General features: G+C 41.5%; 1 protein-coding gene and 1 long non-coding RNA gene across 11 annotated transcripts in view; one reads left to right on the top strand and one right to left on the bottom strand.

Moving 5' to 3' along the window:
• Positions 1–2982, bottom strand: part of WAC (WW domain containing adaptor with coiled-coil) — a 96963-nt gene extending 93981 nt beyond the window's left edge. For 3 of the 10 annotated variants that reach the window (XM_054716591.1, XM_054716593.1, XM_054716594.1), the window contains exons 1-3: positions 2192–2650; positions 1777–1812; positions 16–230 (exon numbers count right to left, since the gene is read on the bottom strand). In XM_054716591.1, coding sequence (XP_054572566.1) covers positions 16–230; positions 1777–1812; positions 2192–2232 — 292 coding nt within the window. In that variant the 5' untranslated portion in view covers positions 2233–2650. Of the gene's footprint in view, positions 1–15; positions 231–1775; positions 1813–1911; positions 2058–2191; positions 2652–2753 lie in introns of those variants that run through there. The other 7 variants (XM_054716590.1, XM_054716592.1, XM_028158873.2 and 4 more) reach the window with 6 other exon arrangements.
• An 80-nt stretch (positions 2983–3062) lies between these two features.
• On the top strand, positions 3063–15424 carry LOC129149028 (uncharacterized). Its single transcript, XR_008556011.1, has 3 exons — positions 3063–3334; positions 13177–13254; positions 15347–15424. It is a non-coding gene; the product is annotated as an uncharacterized LOC129149028 (long non-coding RNA).
• The last annotated feature ends 9199 nt before the right edge of the window (positions 15425–24623 follow it).

Genomic DNA, 24623 nt, shown 5'->3' with positions numbered 1-24623 from the left:
AAAAAAGCTACTTACCACCATCCCTCTCTCTAACTCTGTGAATATGCACATTTTTGGCCTTATTGTGACCTGTGCTGTCACTATATTTGTTTTCAGGACTATCAGATCTCCGTAACATTTTATTTGGTGGTGAAGGATCTGCGGCGTCTCGCATTTTCTCATGTCTGTGATCACCACTACTGGGGTGACTCTTCGATGAATACTTAAGTGCCTGTAAAACATCACCCCCCAAAAAAGAGACAGAAAGTTGAAACTTCAAACGTAGCTTCCTAAATTCATTTTATTATAAAACTTGGTGTTTTAACTTCACTAAGTTTTAGTAATTTATATCAATAAAATTAAAATTTCATCTTCAATTATGTTCTTAAGTTATTCTGACAAGGCCTAAATATATGCCTAAGAGTTATTATAAAGCTCCTCATATAAATCATAATACCTTATTCTAAAAAAAGATAAAAAAAGAGAAAACTCTAGTCCATAAAGTATCTTATAAATAAATGAAATCATACACCTTGACACATTAATTCCTCAATAAAATTTTCTGGGAATTAAGTTAATTTAAAGAAAAGTAGAAACTGAGTACTATTATAACCGATTTCTGCTCGATAACTGATGCAAAGACAAAAATATAAGGAGCTTAAGCATGCTTTTGCAAAGCTACAAAAAAAAAGAAAGCATCACTTTCTCCAATTCTGACTCAAAAAAGCATTTCAATCCTACTTTACCTACTCTGACAGGTGTGGGAAACAATTCAAGGTAAAAAAAAAAAAAAAGTAGTTGGCTGATATTTCTAACATAATGAAATTTAATGGAACTCCTTCAAAATAATGGTTTAATTTTATCCTAATGCATATTTAAGACAACCATGATAGACCAGTCTTTTACAAGGTGTAAGTAATTATGTTTTAGAGAAGCAGACTCAGTAGGGTTTAATCTTTGATATCCAAATCTAATGAACAATGGTTTACACATCAGGGGACTTAGGGTTTTTAACTTGAGCTTTAATGACAGCCAGTTAACAGAACTATCAGCTTAGAAAACTGCTCTTCTATCCTTGAAGTAATTAGACTTAAAAAGACACTTCCAGTATCATCTGATGGTTAACAATTTATGAGATTTTTTTTTTCCCTCTGAAAACAGGCACCACCTGTATCATAATTTTTTAAAACTTTACATGCAGGATCTGCAGTAACAAATAGGAACCTACATACCTAGAACTATCAACATTAGAATAAGTTATCCAAGTATCCACAGATCTCAATTCCTACAGAACCAAAAGCACTCTCTTTCACTAGTAAGGCAACTATTTGCACCAAAAAACATTAAATTGGGAAGGGACAGTGGTTTACAACACAATTAAGAGTTGCAAAACAGTTGTTTCTTCCCAACCCTTCCATCTAAGTTTAATACCTTAACATTAACTTTTATTTCCACAATTCAATACAATAAATGCATGTGGTTTGAGAAGGCACCTATCACCTCAACCCATCGATTCTTTCACATCCAAATAATCGAGTCAGGTCCTTTCCGGCTGAGAATGCTATTTCCCTTAAAAAACTGAGCTTCCTTAACTCACCTGTCAAAATAAGTCACTAAACCTTGCTGGAAAGCGCTCACGGGCCCAGACACAACATTTTAAGGGGACCAGCGGTGCTAGTTTCGGATTTGTTGCACCGAAGGGCCTGTAGCGACTTATGAAGCCTGAGCTCGAGTACCAAGTCCTCCCTTCCCCCTCCGTCCCCGCATCCACCCCTCCTCCCGGCCTCGGCTGGTACCTGGTAAGGCTGCGAGTCCCCCCTCCGGTCGTGACAGCTGAAAAACAGGAAGAGAGTCGGCGACATGAAGCATCTCGAGAAGAAGGAGGAAAACGAGTGCCCCCCCTCCCAGAACCCCTCCCTGCAAGAGACCCACCAAAGGAGCCGGCGGCGAGCCCGCACACGCACACTCGCCCTCTTAAAAGCGGTGACGAGGGCCAAACGCCGCGAACCGGCCCTGCGCTCCCTCCACACTCCCTCCGGCCTCGCCGGCTCGCGCGGCCGCGCCTCCTCCCCGGCCCGATCCGGAGCAGGGTTAACAACAAAAATGGCGGCCCAGCCAGCAGCAGATAAGGAGGAACAGCCCCCCCCCCCCCCCGCCCCGCCGCCACCCCCGCCTCCGCCGCGGCCCAGACTGAAACGAAAAGCCAATTTACCCATCACTGAGTCTCTGCTGTTTCCTCGCATACATTACCATCAATGCACGACCTGTGAGTGTGTGTCGGGGGAGGGGGGGAGCAGCCGCGAGAGGCGGGCGGGCGGGCGGCAGCACCGGCACCCGAGTCCGGCGCGCCCTAGGCGACTCTCAGCACCTCCCCGTTACTGGCGCCGGCGCTCCCGGGCCATCTCCCTCCGACAACACCACGCTCACTCTCAGCCTGGAGAGAGGCGCCACCTACACGGCGGAAGCGGCAAACCGGGGGGAGGGGGGCAACAAGACGCGTCCTGCACAGCCCCGCGGAGAGCGACTGCCTCCTCCGCCTTCACCTCCTCTAGCTCCGCCGCCTCTTGCCCTCCTCTCCCCCTGCCGCCGCCTTTCCCTTCTCCTTCGCCTGTCGTCGCCGCCACCGGTGCCGCCGCCGCCGCTCCACCAACTACATCCGGGCAACTCCGAGGCTGCGGCCTTCGGCAAACCTCGGCAGTTTCCGCCGCGCCCCTCCTCTGCCACCCTCAGCCCTCCCTTCCCCGCGCAGTTCCGGAAGGCCGCCTTCGGCAAACCTCGGCTCGCTCGGGTTTTCCTCTTCCTTTGAGGCCTGGCTCGCCGCCTGGAGACCTCTCGGTTCTTTCCGGTGGCCGCTGCTTTTCCTCACGCTCACGTCCGGCCGCTGCTATTCCAGTTTAAGGAGAGTCCTGCCTGGGGACCCGCTGAAGGCTGGTTCCAGAGGCCCCGGGGCGCGTGGGGAGGGAGCCGTCTTCGGGAGGAGGACGGTGGGGCGCGAGAGAAGCCATCTCGGACTAAGTACGGGAGGCTGAGCTACTGCGCGTGCGCCGAGGCGGGGGCGGAGGAGGGGGGAGGGCGCCCTGGGGGGAGCGCTCGGGCCACCGGCTCCCGCCCCTCCGGGCTGGGCGGGGTGGTCGCAGAGCCCTCAGTGGGCGACGGGCGGACCGTTACCCTGGAAGTTCCTCAGTGAGCAGCGACCGGAGCTGCCCTCTGGGAGGTGGGGAACGCGCGGCTGCTCCCTTGGGCCCTTTGCCTGGACCCGGACCTGGGTGGGCACCAGCCTCAAACCCGACGCTTAACGCGCCGCCGGCCTGCGACGGGCAGGGCCTGCTCGGAGATCCCGCGCCGCCTGTTAGAAGTAAGTCACATCCCCAGAAGCGAGCTTTCCAAGCGAGGAGCGACGGAGGTGAAGGGTTCAGGGATATTGTGAAGGAGACGACAAGGCCGTGTGCCGGCGAGGTGGAAGGTGGAGGTGCTGAGACTGAGCAGGACCCGCCGCTGGGGCAGTGAATTAAAACATGGATGAGCCTGGAGCTTTAGGGAGTGGGTAACGAGAAAAGTGTTGAACCCAATCATCCTGGGTTAAGGTTTTTCAGCCCCCGCCGTGCCCAATCCACCCTTTTTTTTAATTCCCATTTTTTCCTATCATTTGGAGGTTCGGGGTGTGAATCAAAGCCTGGGTTGGGGGTCAATGAAATTGGTACAAATTGAATTTTACAGACTGTTACAGGCACAAGAGCAACACTGGCAAACACTGTAGGGAGGAAAGAAGTCAAGTACACCAAAAAAGTAAGCTTTATTTGAGGGTGGTAGTATTCAGGTGATTTTTTCCTGCTCTTAAACTCCTTTTGCAACTGTAATTTAAAAAAAGGATTGTAACCAGTGTGGCTCAGTGTGTGAACGTGACCTATGAACCAGGAGATCATGCCTGGGTTGCGGCCTTTATCCCCAGTAGGGGGCGTTCAGGAGGCAGCCAATCAATGATTCCCTCATGTTTCTATCACTCTCCCAGTCTCCTTTCCTCTCTGAAATCAATAAAAAATATACTATTTTAAAAATAATTTTAATACACTTGAAGTAAATATACAACTATTTTCATAGAAGATAAAAGCAAGATAATAAATCAGAGGAAACAAGATCCTTCCAAAAAACTATAAAAAAGTAACTGATTTGTTTCCAACAAGTTACATTATTGCAGGACCTATTGAAGAGACAGAATGGTATGAGCAAAGGACTCTGAAATCACAATTTATTGAATAAGATACATAACTATTTGTCACATGCACCATCCAAATGTTAAGATAATTGCTGTTTGTGAGGGTCAGTAAAAGCCTACTTTATGCCCTCTTAAGCTGACAGTAACTAAAGAAAAAACTGCCAATGACTGAAATGAGAAAAACCAAGAGTCTTATGTGTAATTTTTAACACTTGTAACAAATACATTGAAGACAGGAGAGGAGATTATAGGAGCATAAAAAGTAATATATAAACCTTATACAGAAACTTTTTGAAAACTGGCAGCAAAATGTGTTTCTTGTTTGATAATCAGATGTCTGCTGACATTGACACATACCATTTGATCAAAAGCAGCAAAACTGGGCTGAGCTATGGAGGAAACAGTTCCTCATTATTCACAGATTCTCTGTTTGCGAGTTCAACTACGCGTTACCATTTTTTTGGAAATCCAAAATCAATACATGCAGCATTCATGGACCTGTGCAGAGTGGCAAAAAATTTAACTTGCCTGGAACATTTTCAGATGAGGTTGCACAAGACTACACAGTCTGATTGTTTCACCTCTCATACTGAAAACAAATGTACTGTTTACAATATATATAATGCCATGTTTTTCACGTTTTTTTTGTGCTTTTTATTGGTGATTTTGTTTTAAATGCCCCTCCACCCCTTCAGCATAGTGCTAAAGTGATCTCTGGTGTTCATTCCTAAACACAGGAAGGCTGTGTGTGCTATGCCTTGTGGAGAAAACACATCTTACTAGTAGATAAGCTCCCTTCAGTGCTTACTAGTGCTCTTGACAATGAGTTCAATGTTAACAAATCAACAATATATGTAAAATAAGCCATCTAAACAGAAACACCTAAAACAAGATTATGTACTAATTGATTGATAAAAATGTGACTATAGTCAGGTAACTAACCCTGTATTTCCCCTAAGAGCAATTCAGTTTCTATTTTGTCCCCTCAGCCTGGCCTGCGCCCTCTCACAGTCCGGGAGCCCTTGGGGGATGCCTGACTGACAGCAGTCGGACATCCTTAGCGCTGCCATGGAGGTGGGAGAGGCTCCCGCCACCGCCACTGCGCTCACTAGCTGTGAGCCCGGCTTCTGGCTGAGCAGTGCTCCTCCTGTAAGAGCACACTGACCACCAAGGGGCAGCTCCTGCGTTGAGTGTCTGCCCCCTGGTGGTCAGTTTGCATCATAGTGACCAGTTGTTCTGCTGTTCGGTCTATTTGCATATTAGCCTTTTATTATATAGGATTACCTCAAATTATGAGAATTGACTGTTTACTAAAATACACATTTAAATGTTACACCCATTTTTTGGAAGTGCCCGGCTAGCTCAGTTGGTAGAGCATGAGACTCTTAAATGTTATACCCATTTTTTAAAACTCATCTCATTGCCTACCTTAGATTCCATTATCTGTTTTAAATCCTCCTTTGCAAATACCTTCAATTCTCTCTTTCCTCTATTTTACCTGCCTGAACCACAGTCCTGGTTAATTCATTGTATGCTTGCTTCTGAACAGTTAACTTGGCTGAAGAAAACCACACAGTCATGCTAACTCTGAAGTGAGCTCCTTGTATTTTCACCCCCTCAGCCTAATTTCCCTAGTCCACTTCCTCTGCCCTCTTAGGCAGCTGTATAACATTTTCCTGACTATACATGCCTTCTCCTCAATCATGAGTCATTATCTTGCTTATCTCTAGAACATAGAAGAAATAACAGTCCTGCCTCTTCACACCTTCTTACATTAAATACACTGCTACGCTTTACAGTAATTGGGTAACTGTCAAATTTCCTAAGATCAAACTTGCCACTTTTGCACTGAGTTCCATTTTACTGTTGGAATTGTCTGCTTTCCTTATGAATTTTTTTCTCTCTGAACTGGATTACCTCTGTTGGCTTATAAACATCTACATATATAAAAGGCTAATATGCTAAGTATCCGACTGCCCAAACAGTTGCTATCACACACACTGACCACCAGGGTGCAGACGCTCAACGCAGGAGCTGCTGTGACACGTACTGGCCATTTACAGAGAAACGGCACCGCAGAACATGCACCAACAAAGCAACACTGGGCTTCCGCCATGCCACCACCCTGGAGCGATACTCCACCAAATCGCAGCCAACGCTTCCAAGACCCCATGGTGCAAAATGTGGCCCACAGCACAGCCCGGAAACTGGCTGTGGGTGCGGGTAATGATGTCATATAGCAACACCCGGCTTCCTCTCCCTAGCTACAGGCCATTTAACAATAAACGACACTACAAACCTGGCACCCACAAGGCAACACTCAGCTTCCCCCAAGTGGGACACAGGCCCCACCACCACCCCGGAGCGACAGCCCACCAAATCGCAGCCAACGCTGCCGAGACCCCATGTTGCAAAATGTGGCCCATAGCCCAGCCCAGCCCAGAAATGGTGGTTGTGGGCACTGGGTAATGATGTCACGTAGCAACACCAGACTTCTTCTCTCTAGTGACTAGTCTTGCAGTTTCTTCAGCCCAGGAACATGACTTACTTTATAGCCAGGTGCAAACATTTTACACTTGAACCAAATGTCTGTGAAGCATTTTCCCATGCCTCATCTCATTTGATCCTCACAGAAGTCCTGGAGTAGGTAGATAGGAGACTTGGTAGAATCCTATTTTCATTAGCCGGGAAACGGAGATTTAGAAAGTTTAGAAATTTGACCCGACTGAAAAGAAGTAATAAATGGTGGACCTAGTCCTAATTGGTTTGGCTCAGTGGATAGAGAGTTGGCCTGCAGACTGAAGGGTCCCAGGTTTGATTCCAGTCAAGGGTATGTACCTTCGTTTTGGGCACATCACCAGTAGAGGGTGTGTGCAGGAGGCAGCTGATCGATGTTTCTCCTTCCTCTCAGTAAAAAATCAATAAAAATATATTTTAAAAAAGAAAAGAAATGGTGGACCTTGAAAATGACTTCAAGTTTCCTCACTGCACAGAATATAGTCAAAACACTGCTGCAGTTAAATATTTTACCCTTTGTTCTCCCTGCGTGATCTACAATAATAATCTGCTTCGTATTGATATTTACTGCTGTGTTGCTGACAATTACCTGAAAGAGAAGTTGGGGTGCTTCACTGGGCTGGAAAAAGTAAGCAGGTCTAATTAAGAAAGTTTATTCTATATATATATATATATATATAAAAGCTAAGTTGACTTGGGTATACATGATACATATAAAGCTCTCGCTGGCGCCAGTCACACGCGTATGTTTCCATCATTGTCAATCATGAATTTGGTTGACACTTCTATTATAGAGAAAGGGCGAATAGTGATATTAAAATATTCTAATTAATTTCCTTTCAATGTGCATGAATCTGTGCACCAGGCCACCACCCCAGTGTTATTAGCGTTTTAATAATTATAATTTGTTTTAAAAAAAACCTTGACCTGTATCTCCCTTCAGATATTACCCCATAGCTCTCCTCTACAGAAAAACTTGTGATATGCTCTCCTCTACAGAAAAACTTCATCTCCACTTCTACTACTCTCTTGAACCCACACTCCATTGAAACTGCATAAGATCAACAGCAGCCTTTCCTCTTGCTTCTCTTCCTATTTCTTAGTTTCCTTGCTGGTTCCTCCTCATTTTCCAGCCTCTAAATGCTGGAATGCACCAGAATTCAAATCTTACAATTTGGACTGCTTCCCCTCTGTCTGTTCTCTCTTCCTAGGCAATCCATCCAGATCTTTGGCTAACTGAAATTCCCATTTGAATCTCCAGCCCATATCTTTGTCCTAAACACTGGCATCACACACTTAATATATCCAAAACCAAACTCTTAATTTTTCCCCCTCAAACCAATCCTGATCAGGTGTTCCCTCTAAGAACTCTATAAGTGGAACATGACTACCCTCTCTCCTTTACCCTGCTCTATTTTTCTTATACAGTTTGCTACATAACATGTTATGTATATGGTTTATCAATTATCTGCCCCTAAAATGAAAGCTCTGTGTGGCATATCAGTTAAATATTTGTTGAATGAAAGAATATTTGCCTACAAAAATATATACAAAAAATAGCAAAGTATTGTAATGCTTATCAGAAAAAAGTGTATGGTTCTATTTCTGCTTGCTTTCTAAAAGAATAGAACTAAAAATCCAGTCCTGCTGTCACAAATACAATGGAGGGAAAGCTGGATTATTGCTAATACAGATTAAAAATATATGGTATCAGCCGAAACCGGTTTGGCTCAATGGATAGAGCGTCGGTCTGCGGACTGAAAAGTCCCAGGTTCGATTCCGGTCAAGGGCATGTACATTGGCTGCGGGCACATCCCTGGTAGGGGGTGTGCAGGAGGCAGCTGGTCGATGATTCTCATCGATGTTTCTAGCTCTCCCTTCCTCTCTGTAAAATTAAAAAAATAAAAATATATGGTATCAGATAACATTTGAAAAAAGTACATAAATTTGTATATATAACATCTTAAGAAGACCATTTTCATTTCTAAAGAGTGAAATCAAGTTTGTAAATGAGCAAAATATTTCTACCAGTAGATTAACACATAAACCAATGGGGTTTGGGGCAGGGAGGACTTTTAGCCCATAGTTTGTAGGTGATCCTGATTTTAACATGATCCTATTGTTGGAAGAAGAATCAAAAAGTGAAGTATTCAACCTCTATTTGTAAAAAGTATTTAAAAAGGTTTTGCTGGAATTTTAAAAGGGTCACAAAATAAGGATGTATTCCCTGAAAATTTTTACCTACCTCTTTTTATTTCTGTCTCTTTTTTCCTTGTCCTTGCCCTCCTCTCAAACTCAAAATAGTATACTGATTAAAATCATGAGTTTTGGAATCAGAATGACATAATGTAGAGCTTTGGCTATATCATTGACAAGCAGATTACTAAAATCTCAGAAATTATGCTTCCTTGTATCTAAAATTGGCTTGATAGGACATAGGGCTGTCTGTAAATAATAAATTGTATAAATATTTTAGCACCTGGCACATGTATGTTTTTTCACTGCTGGTGGTTATCATTCAAAAAAAGCATTGAACTTCTCTACATCATATCTTAGGATCTTAGTATTAATCAAATTCACTTGGTCTCTGCTCTTATGGAGTTTATATTTTACAATACATAATTGAAAGAAGACCTTGTTGTCCTCCGATTTATAAAGTCAAGCTTTCATTCACTATGAGGGAAAAATAGGAAAACTGCAACAAAAATCACTATTTAGAAAAGGGGAATAAAGTCCTATAGGACAGCATTATCCCATATAATAAAGAGCTAATATGCAAATGGTCATCACACCCTCACGCAGTAACAGCTCAGACACTCAACACTGGGGAGAGAGGTATGGGGACCAGCCAGGCACAAATGAGCTTGGCCTGGGAAAGGGACAAGCCACGCTCCCCACGGTTCCAGGCACCAGTGGCTGCACTTGCAGCCTGGAAGAGGGACAATCCACAGTCCCCGCGGTCCCAGGCACCAGTGGCTGTGACTATGGCCCGGGAGAGGGACAAGCCACCTGCCCTGCAGTTTCAGGTGCCAGTGGCTGTGGCTCAGGAGAGGGCAAGCCACCCACCCCGCGGTCCTGAGCGCCAGCGCCTGAGGCTGCAGCCCAGGCAAAGCCGCCTGCTCACAGTCCCCCGTGGCTGCGGCCAGCCCAGGTGAAGCCAGCCCAGGTCCTGGGTGCCTGCGGCTGGCCAGAGGGGTGGAAGCCCAGGTCCCAGGTGCTGGGCAAGGCAGAGGCGGTTAGGGGTGATCAGGCCAGCAGGGAAGCAGTAAGGGGTGATCAGGCAGGTAGGGGAGCAGTTAATGGCAATCAGGCAGGCAGGCAGAGGTGGTTAGGGGCCATCAGGCAGGCAGGCAGGTGAGCGGTTAGGAGCCAGTGGTCCTGGATGGTGAGAGTTGGACATCCCCCAAGGGGTCCCAGATTGGAGAGGGTGCAGGCCGGGCTGAGGGACTCCCCCCTCCCATGCACTGGGCCTCTAGGCTTTCTCTCTATATACACACACACACACACACACACACACACACACATCCTGTATAATAAAGAGCTAATATGCAAATGGTCGTCACACCATCATGCAGTGACAGCTCAGACGCTCAACACTGGGGAGAGAGGTATGGGGACCAGCCAGGCACAAATTAGCCATATATATGTGTGTGTGTGTGTGTGTGTGTGTGTGTGTGTGTGGCTAATATGCAAATTGTTCCCTCAGAAATTCAACCAGGAGACCGGGAATTCGATCGCTTGCTATGACATGCACTGACCATCAGGGGATGGCGTGGAACATGGTGGGCAACCAGCTGCAGTAGCGGGGTGCTGAGGGAGTGAGGGAAGGGGGAGGTGGGGGGAACCACGCAGTGGCGGCATGCAGGTTGCAAGGGAATAGTGCAGGGGGGCGGGAAACCTGATTAGCCCTGATCGCCAGACAGGCCTAGGTACCCTACCCATGCACAAATTTCATGCACCACACCTCTAGTATCAATATAAGGTTCCTCCAAGTGATAGACACTAAAGTGCAGCCAAGACTGAGTATTATACCCTAAATTATCAATTTCAACTGGTGTGCCACAAGAATTTTAAAACATGCAATACCTGACTATTTACTCAGGGGCACTGACCTCTTTTCTCTTAGATTGTCAAATTAAAAAATGACAACACCAACACAACAATAGCCATCTGGTGTGACTGAATAAGTATTATACCTGGGAGTGGCTGGAGGTGGAAGAGGTATAGGGAGGATAAATGGTGATAGAAAAAAAAAGAAAAACTAATTTTTTTTTGGTCAGATTGGCAAAATAATGCATTTTTTTGGTGTGCCACAGAATTTTAGTAATTAGTTTGTGTGTGTCATGAGATGAAAAGGGTTGAAAAATCACTGTCCTAAACCCTTTGACTCCGTCTGGCAAAACCAGCCAGAATTTAAACCAACTATTCACTCTTTTAGTTATCTCTGAGCAGCTACACACTGCTGAAGACTCTTTAACAATAGAATGGATGGATTCCACTGAAATATGATCACCCAAATCAAATGAACCCTCAGAACATCCAGGCAGTCGTACCCACTGTTCAACTTTCTCACTCACTCAGCAAGTTTTTCAAATGTCCACTCTTGTTAAACCATCCCCCTTATTTGACTACTTCCCCTTTTCTGTCAGCAGATAACTTCACCCCCTTTCTCCTAAACTAAAGCCACCAAATGGAAATTTATTCCTGCTTTCAAATATGTAAATTTACTTACACTCAACTTATCCTTCTCTCTATTTACTCAACAATTTATTGAGTACCCAGTATGTGCTAGGGATACATTAATGAACAATACAAACAAAAAAATCTCTACCCTCCTAGAGTTTATATACTAGTGGGAAAAGACAAGCATAATATGTATAAGTGGTGTGGTAGTAACTTAGGAAGTACTAAGTGCTGTGGAGAAGAATAGAAAGTGATAGGAAGTAGCGGATTAGGGAGTAATATCATGGTTATTAAGCAAAGGACATTTAAGCAAAGAATTGAAACATGATGAAGGAGCACGCTATATGGGTGTCTGTATCGGAGGGTTCCTTGCAAAGGGAACTGCAAAAGCAAATGTCCTGAGGCAGTAGTGTGCTGGTATATTCAAGAATAATAAGGAGCCTGGCTGGTGTGGTTCAGTGGTTGAGCTTTGACCATGAACCAGGAAGTCACAGTTCAATTCCCAGTCGGGCCACATGCCTGGATTTCAGGCTCCATCCCCAGTAGGGGCCATACAGGAGGCAGCAATCAATGATTCTCTCTCATCGTTGTTTCTATCCCTCTCCCTCTCCCTTCTCTCTGAAATCAATAAAAATACATTACAAATAAAATAAAAAAGAATAACACAGAAAGCTATATGGGTGAAATATAGTGGAAAGTAATAGGAAGGGCCAGATAGGTTAAAGGAGTAGGTAGGGAAGCAGATTATGAAGGCTCAAATAGGCTGTTATAAGAAGGTTGGATTTTATTCTGAGTGAGATGTGAACCATGGAATTATGAGCAGAGAAGTGACACTGGCTACTGTGGTTAGAGTAGTCTATATGACAAGGAAGGAAGCAGGGAATCTAGAATATATTTGCATTGTCCTAAGGTCACTGTTTCAAAACAGGAGGTAAGCCTCTGTAAGGCTAGTATTTCTTCACATATGCTTCTCTCCCACTCCTTCAGTTACTTTATACTATTTTTATTTGTTTCTAAACATGTCTGAAAGAAGAAGAAGAAGAAGAAGGAGAAGGAGATGGAGAAGGTGAAGGAGAAGGAGAAGGAGAGAGAGAGAGAGAGAGAGGAAGAAGAAGAAGAAGAAGAAAGGAAGAAGAAGAAGAAGAAGAAGAAGAAGAAGAAGAAGAAGAAGAAGAAGAAGAAGAAGAAGAAGAAAAGAAGAAGAAAAAAGGAAGAAAAGAAAAGAAAAGAAAGGCCTTCCTTGACCCCAATTACTGCTGTCACATTCCTCACTTCAGCCAAATTTCCAATAAGATTAGTCTCTGACAACTCTAGTTTCATTCTTCACTCCTCTATTCATATTTTGTCAAAATAGATGTTCCCAAGGCAGTAATTCTTCAGTACTGATTCTCCACAGAGCATTTGGAAATGTGTGGCAGTATATTTGTGGTTTTGACTTGTCATATTTTTAGTTATAACAAGGGTGAGGTGTGCTACTGGTGTTTAGTTGTCAAAGGTCAACGATACCTAACATATTGTAATGTGTAAGACAATTCCTTACATTTAAGAATTGTCCTGATTAAAATACCAATTTCACCCCATTGAAAAATAGTCTTAATGTCACTCTTTGACTTCTCTGTACCTATATCCACAATATTTTTCAGTCTTTGTCCTGCTTGCTCTTAGAACATTGTACATCAGTAGTTACTCTCTTTGTATTATCCCTCTCTCTTGGCTTCTGTAATACATTACATTCCTTGTTTACATCCTACCTCGCTAACAACACCTCTCAATTCTTTTTATAGGCCCATCCTCCTTTACTCCACTACCAAATCTTGAGGTTCTTCAAAATCAGTCCCTTGAAAGTGATGTCAACAAAAATGGTGAATTGGGAACTCCAAGGACATGTCCCTCTATATAAAGAGCAAATAAATTTCAGAAATTATCTAGAATCAAATGTATGTGAACTCTGGAAACTGATCAAACATTACAGTAACCAGACAATGAAGAAAAAGTTTGTTGAATCTCCGTAGGAGAGCTTTGTGGCCCGATTTAAACTTATTGTGGCCCCATTTCATGATCCCCAGTTCAGTGACAATTTTGAAGAACACAATCTGCATTTCTAATGTAGATTCCTGTTGCCAGAGAGAACAGAGTGGATCTTGTCCACAAAGAATTATGGTAGTTAGTTTTGACATGTCTGGTGGCTCTCTGAAGGACTGGTGCAAAGAGCTTGTTCTTATTTTGCCTAACTCAGAACTCCCCTGAGACACAGAGGCAACTACCCAGGGGGTATATGTAAAAAAAAAAAAAATTAAAGGGAAGTTATTAACTGCTGCCACCTGTGGAAATACCAATTAAAGCAAACAGACACACACAAAAAAAAGCCTGGGAGGCAAGACTGAAGTACTTTGGAGACTAAAGCCTTTTAAAAATTCTCACATATTCCTAGGAATCTGAAAGGACACATGCATTCCCAGGGTGGGGCAAATGACCTGAAAAGGCCCTACATAACTCACCTCTGGCTAACTTTCAGGCTCTGCTCAAACAGGAAATAAGGTAGATTTATAGATTGCCCAATACATACATAGAACCCACTGTCAAAGATTGAAATTTTTATTTTTCGGTCATATGCATTTAAGTAATTTCCGATGAATCACTAGATGGCAACTAAGCCAACAAAACAGGCTTCAATGGCCACACACAGTAATAGAGAGTTTATAAAATTATTTTAGAAAATTTAGTAAACAAACAGACAACAGGAACCATAATGAGCAGCAACAAACTCTAGGGAGCATGGAAATCTTATTTCCATACTTGCCACAGTATAATGATTTAAATGTCTAGTTTTCAATAAAAAAATTACAAGGCAGACATAAAAAGAAGAAAGTATGGCCCATACACAGGAAATACATTAGTAGAAACTCTCATGAAGAACACATATATTGGCCTTATTAGACAAAGTTTTACAATGAACCCTTTTAAAGATGTTGCAAGAGCTAAATGAAATCATGGACAAAGAGGTAAAGGATATCAGAAAAACAATGTCTCACCAAATACGGGAATCTCAATAAAGAGGTTAAAATTGTAAAAAGAAAACTAATAGAAATTCTGCAGTTGAAAAACACAATAACTGAAACTAATAATTCACTGGAGGGGTTCAACAACAGATATGAGCAGTGAGAAGAAAGAATCAGCAGACTTTAAGATAGGTCAATTAAGATCACCCAATCTTAATTGAAAAGAAAAAAAGTGAACAGAGCTTAAGAGACTTGTGGGAAATATTAACTATACTAATTTTTTCATGATGGGTGTCCAAGGATGAGGGGAGAGATAGAAAGGGGAAGAAAAAGACAATTTGAAGAAATAATGGTCGAAAACTTCCCAAATTTGATAAAAGATATGAGTCTAGGTGTTTAAGAAGCTCAACCATCTCCAACTATGTTAAGTTCAAAGAGACCTATACCAAGACACATTATAATTAAACTGTCAAAAGTCATTGACAAATAATTTTTTTAAATTATATTTTATTGATATTAGAGAGGAAGGGAGAGAGAGAGAGAGAGAGAGAAACATCAATGATGAGAGAGAATCATTGATCGACTGCCTCCTGCACGCTCCCCACTGGGGATTGAGCCCGCAACCTAGGCATGTGCCCTTGACCTGAATCGAACCTGAGACCCTTCAGTCCGTGGGCTGATGCTCTATCCACTGAGCCAAACTGGCTAGGGTTGACAAAGAATTTTGAGAGAAGCAAGTCCTTACATACAAGAGATCCTTAGTAAGATTAACAGCTGATTTTTTTTTTCCTCCTGAAACCATGGAAGCTTGGAGGCAGTCAGATGACATATTCAAAGTGCAGAAAGAAAGTAACTGTCAGCCAAAAATTCTGTATTCAGCAAAACTATCCTTGAAAAATATAGATGAAATAAGACATTTTCAGATAAACAAAAATGATTCGTTTGTCACTGTAAGACCTGCCATACAAGAAATACCAAATGGAATCCTTCGGCCTGAAATGAAGGGACACTGGGCAGTACCATGAAGAAATCAACACTGTTAAAGGTAACTATATAGGTAGATATAAAAGTCAGGGTTAATGTATTTTTTTTGTTAGTAACTCTTTTTTGTGATTTGAAAGATAACTACAAAAACAATAGTTATAAATCTGTGTCATTGGGCACACAGTGTATAAAGATGTAATTTACAATAACATGAGAAAGAGAAGATGAAGCCTAGGAGAAAAAATATTTTTACTTATGAAACTGTCCCATTTCCTTATTCCCCTTTGCAACACAGTTTCTTGAAATAATAGTCTATGTTTGTCTCAAATACCTCCCTTGTCATTCTCTCCTGAACTTAGTCCTGTCAGGATTTCACCCCTTCACCAAAACTGCTTTTGTCAAATCATTAATACCCTCCATATGGTAATTCCAAAGGTTAATCATTAATCCTACGATTATTTGACCTACAGCAACATTTGACACAGTGGATTTACTCCTTCCTCCATAATATACTCCTTCCCACCCTCCTTGATTTCCAGAACATCACACTTTCTCCCTACATTACTGATGTCTCCTTTACTGGTCTGATGCTTCTTCCTAATCTCATATTAGAGTGCCCTGGGCTCAGTCTTTTCTCCAACTAACTATACATCTTAGTGATCTTAACTAGTTTCATGACCTAAAAACATCTGTTTGCTGACAACTTTCTAACTTATATCTAGCCATCTCTCCTGAAATCCTATGTTCTCTATTGAAATCTCCTTTTGGAGGTCAAGTGGACATCTGAAACTTAACATTCAAAAGCAAATTCCTGATTTTCAACCCTTATCCTGTTCAGGAGTCATTCTAATTTTACTGATGCTAACTCCATCCTTCCTGTTGCTGAGGCTTGATTTTTCTCTTTTACACTACACATTTTATCAAGGAATTCTGTTGGCTATACCTTTGAAGTAGAACTAGACTACTTCTCAGTTCCTCAATAACTGCCACCCTTATCCAAGCTAGTATCATCCCTCACCTAGATTACTGGCTAGTTGCCTACTCTTGGATCTCTCTGGTTCTATCCTTGTTCCCTATAGTCTATACTCAACATAATAGCCAGTGTTGCTTTTAAAATATAAATATTCCTATGTCATCTGCTTAGAAGTTTTCAATGACTCCTTTTATCACTCATAGTGAAACCTACAGTCATAACAATGGCATACAAAAGCCTTTGCCCCCACTCCTTCCTCTCTGACCTCATCTCCAATTCTCTGCCCTTGCTTGCTCTAATGGCCTACTTGCCCTTCAAATGATCTTGGCATGCTACCACTGGAGAGCTTTTGCAAAAGCTGCTTATTCTTCATTCTGCTATGTACCCATTTAGCTAACTCCCTTATTTCCTTTAAGTTCTTGCTCAAATTTCACTTTCTTGGGACATTTTTTAAATCACCATATTTAAAATTGAAGCCCTTCCACCTGTACCCATGATTCCCCTTTATCTGCTTTGTTTTATTTTACCTATACACTTGTCACCTTTCTAGCATGCTGTATATTTTACTATTTATGTTTATTGCCTGCTACTTACTAATGTAAGTTTCACAAAGTCAGGAATCTTTCTTTTGCTCACTGATATATCTCAGGTATGTGGCTCATAGTTGATGCTCGATAAATATTTGGTGAATGAATGAACAAATGAATCAAAAAACCAACAACTTACTATATTTTAAAATACTTGTAGATGAAAGGGGGGATGTACAATAGTTCAGTAACCAAAAGTAATGTGACAAGGTGATTCTATATAATAAAACCCTAATAAGCAAATCGACCGAACATGGAACGACTGGTCACTATGATGCGCACTGACCACCACAGGGCAGACGCTCAACCCAGGAGCTGCCCCCTGATGGTCAGTGCGCTCCCACAGGGGGAGTGCCACTCAGCCAGAAGCCAGGCTCACAGCTGATGAGCATAGCAGTGGTGGTGGGAGCCTCTCCCGCCTCTGTTGCAGGTGGGTGGTAAGGAGCAAGGGGTCAAAGGGTCCCGGACTGTGAGAGGGTGCAGGCCGGGCTGAGGGACCCACCCACCCAATGCATGAATCTCATGCACTGGGCCTCTAGTCTGATAATTCCTAAGTGGGCAGGTCATGGTGGGTAGTCACACCCCAGGCCTGTAACTTTAGTAAAAAGTTTTTAAGCAAGTGCTGCCCATTGTTTTTGTGCATCTAGGCTAACACATCTTGCAATGCCATAAGTAATTCTCTCTTCCAGACCCCTCAAATGGGCAAAGGACCATCAAAGGAGCACATAATTTTAACTATCCTATACCTCCCATTCTCCCACCTTCATGTAATTTTCTTTCTTCCTTAATTCCTAACTTATAAAAGAAACTGTAAAACTGTCATTCTTTGGAACATTTGAAATATTACTTCCCAGCATTGTTGTTAGTTTGTCTCAAATAAGCTCTTTCTCTTTGTCTGTGTTTTTAAATTTATTTTTATTGTTGAAAGTATTGCATATGTCCCTTTTTCTCCCCCATTGACCCCTTCCACCCTACACCTGCCACTCCCAGGCCTTCACCACACTATTTTTTTAAATTTTATTTTATTGTTTAAAGTATTACATATAGTAGTACATATATCTCCTTTTTCCCCCCATTGACCTTCCCACAGCCTCCCCTAACCACTGTCGCATGCCCTCATTCCACCCCCCCAGTGTCTTGTGTCCATTGGTTGTGCTTAAAAGTCCTTCGGTTGATCTCTTTCCCACCCTTCCCAACACACCCCAGCATCCCCACTGTAATTGACAGTCTGTTCAATGCTTTACTGCCTCTGTATCTATCTTTTTGTTCATCAGGTTATAATGTTCTTTACTTTCCATAAATGAGTGAGATCATGTGGTATTTTTATTTCATTGCCTGGCTTATTTCACTCAGCATATTGCTCTCCAGTTCCCTCCATGCTGCTGCAAGTGGTAGGAATTCTTTCTTTTTTATAGCAGCGTAATATACCACTGTGTAGATGTACCATAGTTTTCTAATCCACTCATCTGCTGATAGGCATTTAGGCTGTTTCCAAATCTTAGCCATGGTGAATTATGCTGCTATGAACATAGGGGTGCATATATCCTTTCTGATTGGTGTTTCTAGTTTCTTGGGGTATATTCCTAGAAGTGGAATTACTGGGTCAAATGGGATTTCCATTTTTAGTTTTTTGAGGAAACTCCATACCGTTCTCCACAGGGACTACACCAGTCTGCATTCCCATCAGCAGTGCACGAGGGTTCCTTTTTCTCCGCATCCTCACCAGCGCTTGTCGTTTGTTGATTTGTTGATGATTGCCATTCTGACAGGTGTGAGATGGTACCTCATTGTCGTTTTGATTTGCATCTCTCGGATAATTAGTGACTTGGAGCATGTTTTCATATGTCTCTTGGCCTAACTTCTGTCTTCTTTCGAAAAGATTCTATTTAGGTCCATTGCCCATTTTTTTTATTGGATCATTTATCTTCCTTTTATTAAGTTGTATAAGATCCCTGTAGAGGTTGAAGATTAAACCTTTATCAGTGATAACATTTGCAAATATGTTCTCCCATACAGTGGGCTTTCTTGTTTTGTTGATGGTTTCTTTTGCTGTGCAAAAGCTTTTTATTTTGATGTAGTCCCATTTGTTTATTTTCTTGTTAGTTTCCATTGCCCTAGGAGCGGTATCAGTGAAGAAATTGCTTTGACATATGTCTGAGATTTCTCTGCCTGTGGATTCCTATAGTATTTTTATGGTTTCCCATCTTATGTTTAAGTCCTTTATCCATTTTGAGTTTATTTTTGTGTATGATGTAAATTGGTGGTCTAGTTTTATTTTTTTGCATGTATCTGTCCAATTTCCCCAACACCATTTATTGAAGAGACTGTCTTGACTCCATTGTATGCTCTTGCCTCCTTTGTCAAATATTAATTGAGCATACTGGTTTGGGTCGATATCTGGGTTCTCTATTCTGTTCCATTGGTCTATATATCTGTTCTTGTGCCAGTACCAGGCTGTTTTGAGAATACACCTTGAAATCTGGTATTGTGATCCCACCTACTTTTTTCTTCTTTCTTAGGATTGCTGTAGCTATTCGGGGTCTTTTTTTATTCCAGATGAATTTTTGGAGAGTTCTTTCTAGGTCTGTGAAATATGCTGTTGGCATTTTAATGGGGAGTTCATTGAATCTATAGATTGCTTTGGGTAGTATGGACATTTTTATGATGTTGATTCTACCAATCTATGAACATGGTATGTTCTTCCATCTGTTTACGTCTTCCTCTATCTCTTTTTTCAGTGTCCTGTAGTTTTCCGCGTATAGGTCTTTTACCTCTTAGTTAAGTTTATTCCTAGGTATCTTAATTTTTTGGGTGCAATGGTAAATGGGATTGCTTTTTAGTCTCTGTTTCTATAAGTTCACTATTGGTGTATAGAAATGCCATAGATTTCTTGGTGTTAATTTTGTATCCTGCTACATTGCCAAATTCATTTATTAAGTCTAAAAGTTTTTTGATGGAGTCTTTAGGGTTTTTTTATGTACAATATCATGTCATCTGCGAATAAGGAGAGTTTTACTTCTTGTTTTCCAATTTGGATGCCTTTTATTTCTTCTTGTCTAATCGCAATGGCTAATACTTCCAGTACTATGTCGAACAGGAGTAGTGAGAGTGGGCATCCCTGTCTTGTTCCTGTTCTTAGGGAAAATGGTTTTAGTTTTTGCCCATTGAGTATGATGTTGGCTGTGGGTTTGTTATATATGGCTTTTATTATGTTGAGGTATGATCCTTCTATTCCCACCTTGCTGAGAGTTTTTATCAAGAAAGGGTGTTTGGCCCTAACTGGTTTGGCTCAGTGGATAGAGCGTTGGCCTACGGACTGAAGGGTCCCAGGTTCGATTCCGGTCAAGGGCATGTACTTTGGTTTCGGGCACATCCCCAGTAGGGGGTGTGCAGGAGGCAGCTGATGGATGTTTCTCTCTCATCGATGTTTCTAACTCTCTCCCTGTCCCTTCCTCTCTGTAAAAAAAAATCAATAAAATATATTTTAAAAAAAAGAAAAAAAAGAAAGGGTGTTTGATTTTGCCAAATGCTTTTTCTGCATCAATTGATATGACTATGTGTTTTTTTATCTCTCAATTTGTTTATGTGATGTATCACGTTTATTGATTTGCAGATATTGTACCATCCTTGCATCCCTGGGATAAGTCCTACTTGGTCATGGTATATGATCTTTCTGATGTACTGCTGAATCCTATTTGCTAGAATTTTGTTGAGGATTTTGGCATCTATGTTCATGAGGGATATTGGCTTGTAATTCTCTTTCATTGTGTTGTCTTTATCTGGTTTTGGTATTAGGATGATACTGGCTTCATAGAATGAGCTTGGAAGTGTTCCTTCCTCTTGAATTTTTTGGAATAGTCTGAGGAGGATAAGTTTTAGTTCTTCCTTGAATGTTTGGTAAAACTCTCCTGTGAAGCCATCTGGTCCCGGGCTTTTGTTTGCCGGAAGCTTTTTGATGACTGCTTCAAGTTCTTCCATAGTTATTGGCCTATTGAGATGTTTAGATTCTTCCTAATTGAGTTTTGGAAGGTTGTATATTTCTAGGAATCTGTCCATTTCCTCCAGGTTGTCCAGTGTGTTGGAATAGAGTTGTTCAAAGTATTTTTTAACAATCCTTTGTATTTCTGTGGGTTCTGTTGTTATTTCTCCTCTTTCATTTCTCATTTTGTTTATTTGGGTCCTCTCTCTTTGCTTCTTGATGAGCCTGGCTAGAGGTTCATCAATCTTGTTTATCCTTTCAAAGAACCAGCTCTTGGTTTTTTTGATCTTTTGTATTGGGTTTGTTTTTGTTTTTGTTTTTGTTTTGTTTTTTTTGGTCTCTATGTCATTTATCTCCATTCTGATCTTTATTATTTCCTTCCTTCTGCGTACACTGGGCTTTTCTTGTTGCTCTCTTTCTAACTCTTTGAGTTGTAGGGTTAGGTAATTTATTACCATTGTTTCTTGTTTTTTGCAGTAGACTTGTAGAGCTATGAACTTCCCTCTCAAGACTGCTTTCGCTGTGTCCCATAGATTTTGGATTGTTGTATTTTCATTGTTGTTTGTTGCCATGATGTTTTTTATTTCTTCTTTGATCTCTCTGGTAACCCAGTCATTGTTTAATAGCATGCTATTTAGTCTCCAGGTGTTTGATTTCTTTGGATTGTTTTTATTGTAGTTATTTCCAGTTTTATGCTATTGTGATCTGAGAAGATGCTTGATATTATTTCTATCTTCTTGAATTTGAAGAGACTTTGCCTGTGACCCAATATATGGTCTATCTTTGAAAATGACCCATGTGCACTTGAGAAGAATGTATATTCTGTGGCTTTGGGGTAAAATGTTCTGAAGATGTCAATTCCATCTGGTCTAGTGAGTCATTTAGGATTGATGTTTCTTTGCTGATATTTTGTTTAGAGGATTTGTCCAATGGTGATAGTGGGTATTTAAAGTCCCCCACTATGATTGTATTGCTGTCAAACTCTCCCTTGATATCCTCCAGGAGTTTTTTTATGTATTTGGGTGCTCCTGTATTATTTTCCATTTTAATTTCATATTTTTTATCTTTTTCCCCTTCTCTTTCTTCTCCTTTAAGAAGGAGGAAGAAGAAGAACAAGAAGGAAGATGTGGAGGAAGTGGAGGAGAAAGACTACACTTCAACATTTCATGTAATACTGGTTTGGTGATGATGAACTCCTTTAGCTTTTTCTTGTCTGTGAAGCTCTTTATCTGACCTTCAATTCTAAATAATAGTTTTACTGGATAGAATAATCTTGGTTGTAGGTCCTTACTATTCATCACTTTGAATATTTATTGCCACTCCCTTCTGTCCTGCAAAGTTTCTGTGGAGAAATAAGCTGACAGTCGTATGGATGCTCCCTTGTAGGTAACAAACTGCTTTTCTCTTGCTGCTTTTAAGATTCTCTCTTTGTCTTTAACCCTTGGCATTTTAATTATGATGTGAGCCTTGATGTGGGCCTCTTTGGTTCCTTTTGTTTGGGACTCTCTGTGCTTCCTGTACTTGTAAGTCTATTTATTTCACTAGGTAGGAGAAGTTTTCTGTCATCATTTCTTCAAATAGTTTTTCAATATCTTGGCTCAGTGGTTGAGCATCAACCTATGAACCAGGAGGTCACAGTTCGATTCCCTGTCAGGGCACATGCCCAGGTGACAAGTTTGATCCCCAGTGTGAGGTGTGCAGGAGGCAACAGATCAATAGTTCTCTCTCATGATTGATGTTTCAATTTCTCTCTCCCTCTTTGAAATTAATAAAAATATATTTTTAAAAAATGAAGCTTCTGTGTGTTTACACTTTCACTTCTTTTGAAGCAAATATTCTGTTTTTGACAAAAGTGAAATACAAAATCTATATTATTGTTAGTAATTTCCCAATAAAATATGTATTACTTTCATTAATAAATTTTTATCAAATATATGTAGTATTTTAGTTGAAAGCATCCAATAATTTTAACCAACTATTATTACAGAAAGTTATCAGTCTTTTTATATACAGTATAACATATACACAAGCTAAACCCTTTGAGATGTAGTTAAAATATAACCACCTTGCCCTAGCCATTTAGCTCAGTGGTTAGAGCATTGCCCGGCAGATTGAAGGTTCGCAAGTTCGATTCAGGTCAAGGGCATGTACCTTGGTTGCATGCTTGATCCCCAGGCCTGGTCAGGGCAAGTGTGGAAGGTAAACAATCGATGTGTCTCACATTGATGTTTCTCTCTGTCTCTATTCCTTCTACTTTCTCTAAAAAAAAAAAAAGAAAAGAAAAGAAAAAGTCAGTAGAAAAATTATTCTCTGGTGAGGATTAACAAAAGAAGTTTATATATCCTCCTCTAATCTTTTGTAAAAAAAGGCTAGAAAAAGATGGCTAGATCAGATTAGTTTTTTAAGTTGCAGTAAGATACTAAGATAAGTTTTCACTTAAAAATACAGCATAGTAAAAGAAGATCTGGTGTGCTTGGACCAAAGGACATACAGTTTTTGAATTTCAGTTTATTCTATAAAAGAGGCATAATCTTATCTTATAAAGTTTTAAAAATTCAGTGAGATATGTGAAATATCTTTTGCAATATTATGACATCAGAAATATATGGTCATTCAGATGCCTGAAATATATTTGTCTTATATTTTTGGCTTTCATCCAGGGTTCCTGGCTCACAACTCATAAACCTCTGGGAATTTACTTATTGAGGAGAGCAACAAGGGTGTTTCTTGTGTTGTTGAAGTAACTTTTGGGCCCCACCAAAAGCTGGGAGATGGTTACTCTTAGGAGCAAGCCATATGGTTGGAGCAAGCCATATGGTTAGATGATTGGAACTTTTAGTCCCATCTCCTGACTTCCAGGGTGGGGAGAAAGGCTTAAGATTGAATCGAGCAACAGTGGCCAATAACTCAATCATGACTACTTAAAGAAGGCTCCAATAAAGACCCCAAAAGGGGAGGAACCAAGATGGCTGCGTAGCTGAATGCAGTACTCACCTCCTCCCACAACCACATCAAAATTATAACTAAAGCCCTAGCCGGTTTGGCTCAGTGGATTGAGTGTCAGCCTTCGGACTGAAGGGTCCTAGGTTCAGTTCTGGTAAAGGGCACATGCCCAGGTTGTGGGCTCCATCCCCAGTAGGGGGCATGCAAGAGGCAGTCAATGATCCTCTCTCATCATTGATGTTTCTATTTCCCATCCTCTCTGAAATCAATAAAAATATTTTTTTAAAAACTATAACTAAAATACAGAACAACCATTATTCAGAACCACTTGAAATCAGGCTGAATGGAAGCCCTACAACTAGAGAATTAAAGAAAAAGCCATATTAAGACTGTTAGGAAGAGAAACCAAGATGGCGGCATAGGTAAACACCTAAACTGCTGCCTCGCACAACAATTTCAAAACTACAACTAAAAGACAAAATGGACATCATCCAGAACCACAGGAAAGCTGGCTGAGTGGAAATTCTAGAACTAGAAGGAAAGAGAACAGCACACTGAGACTCAGAGGAGCTGCAGAAGGCAGAGGTACAGAGGCACACGCACAGAGAGGGAGGCACACTCGCGGAGAGGGCTGGCAACTGAGTACACGGCTGGCTTTCTCAATCAGGAGGGAGACAAAAACTCCCGACTGCTCAGAACTCCAGTTCCAGGTGAGACTCTGGGGACTCAGACTCATGTGGGGAGAAACTGGACTGTCTGGCAGTGG

This window comes from Eptesicus fuscus, chromosome 5 (genome assembly GCF_027574615.1).
Source record: "Eptesicus fuscus isolate TK198812 chromosome 5, DD_ASM_mEF_20220401, whole genome shotgun sequence".
NCBI classification, from domain to species: Eukaryota; Metazoa; Chordata; class Mammalia; order Chiroptera; family Vespertilionidae; genus Eptesicus; species Eptesicus fuscus.
Note: the sequence above shows the minus strand (reverse complement) of the source record. Positions and strands in the feature narration are given on the sequence as shown.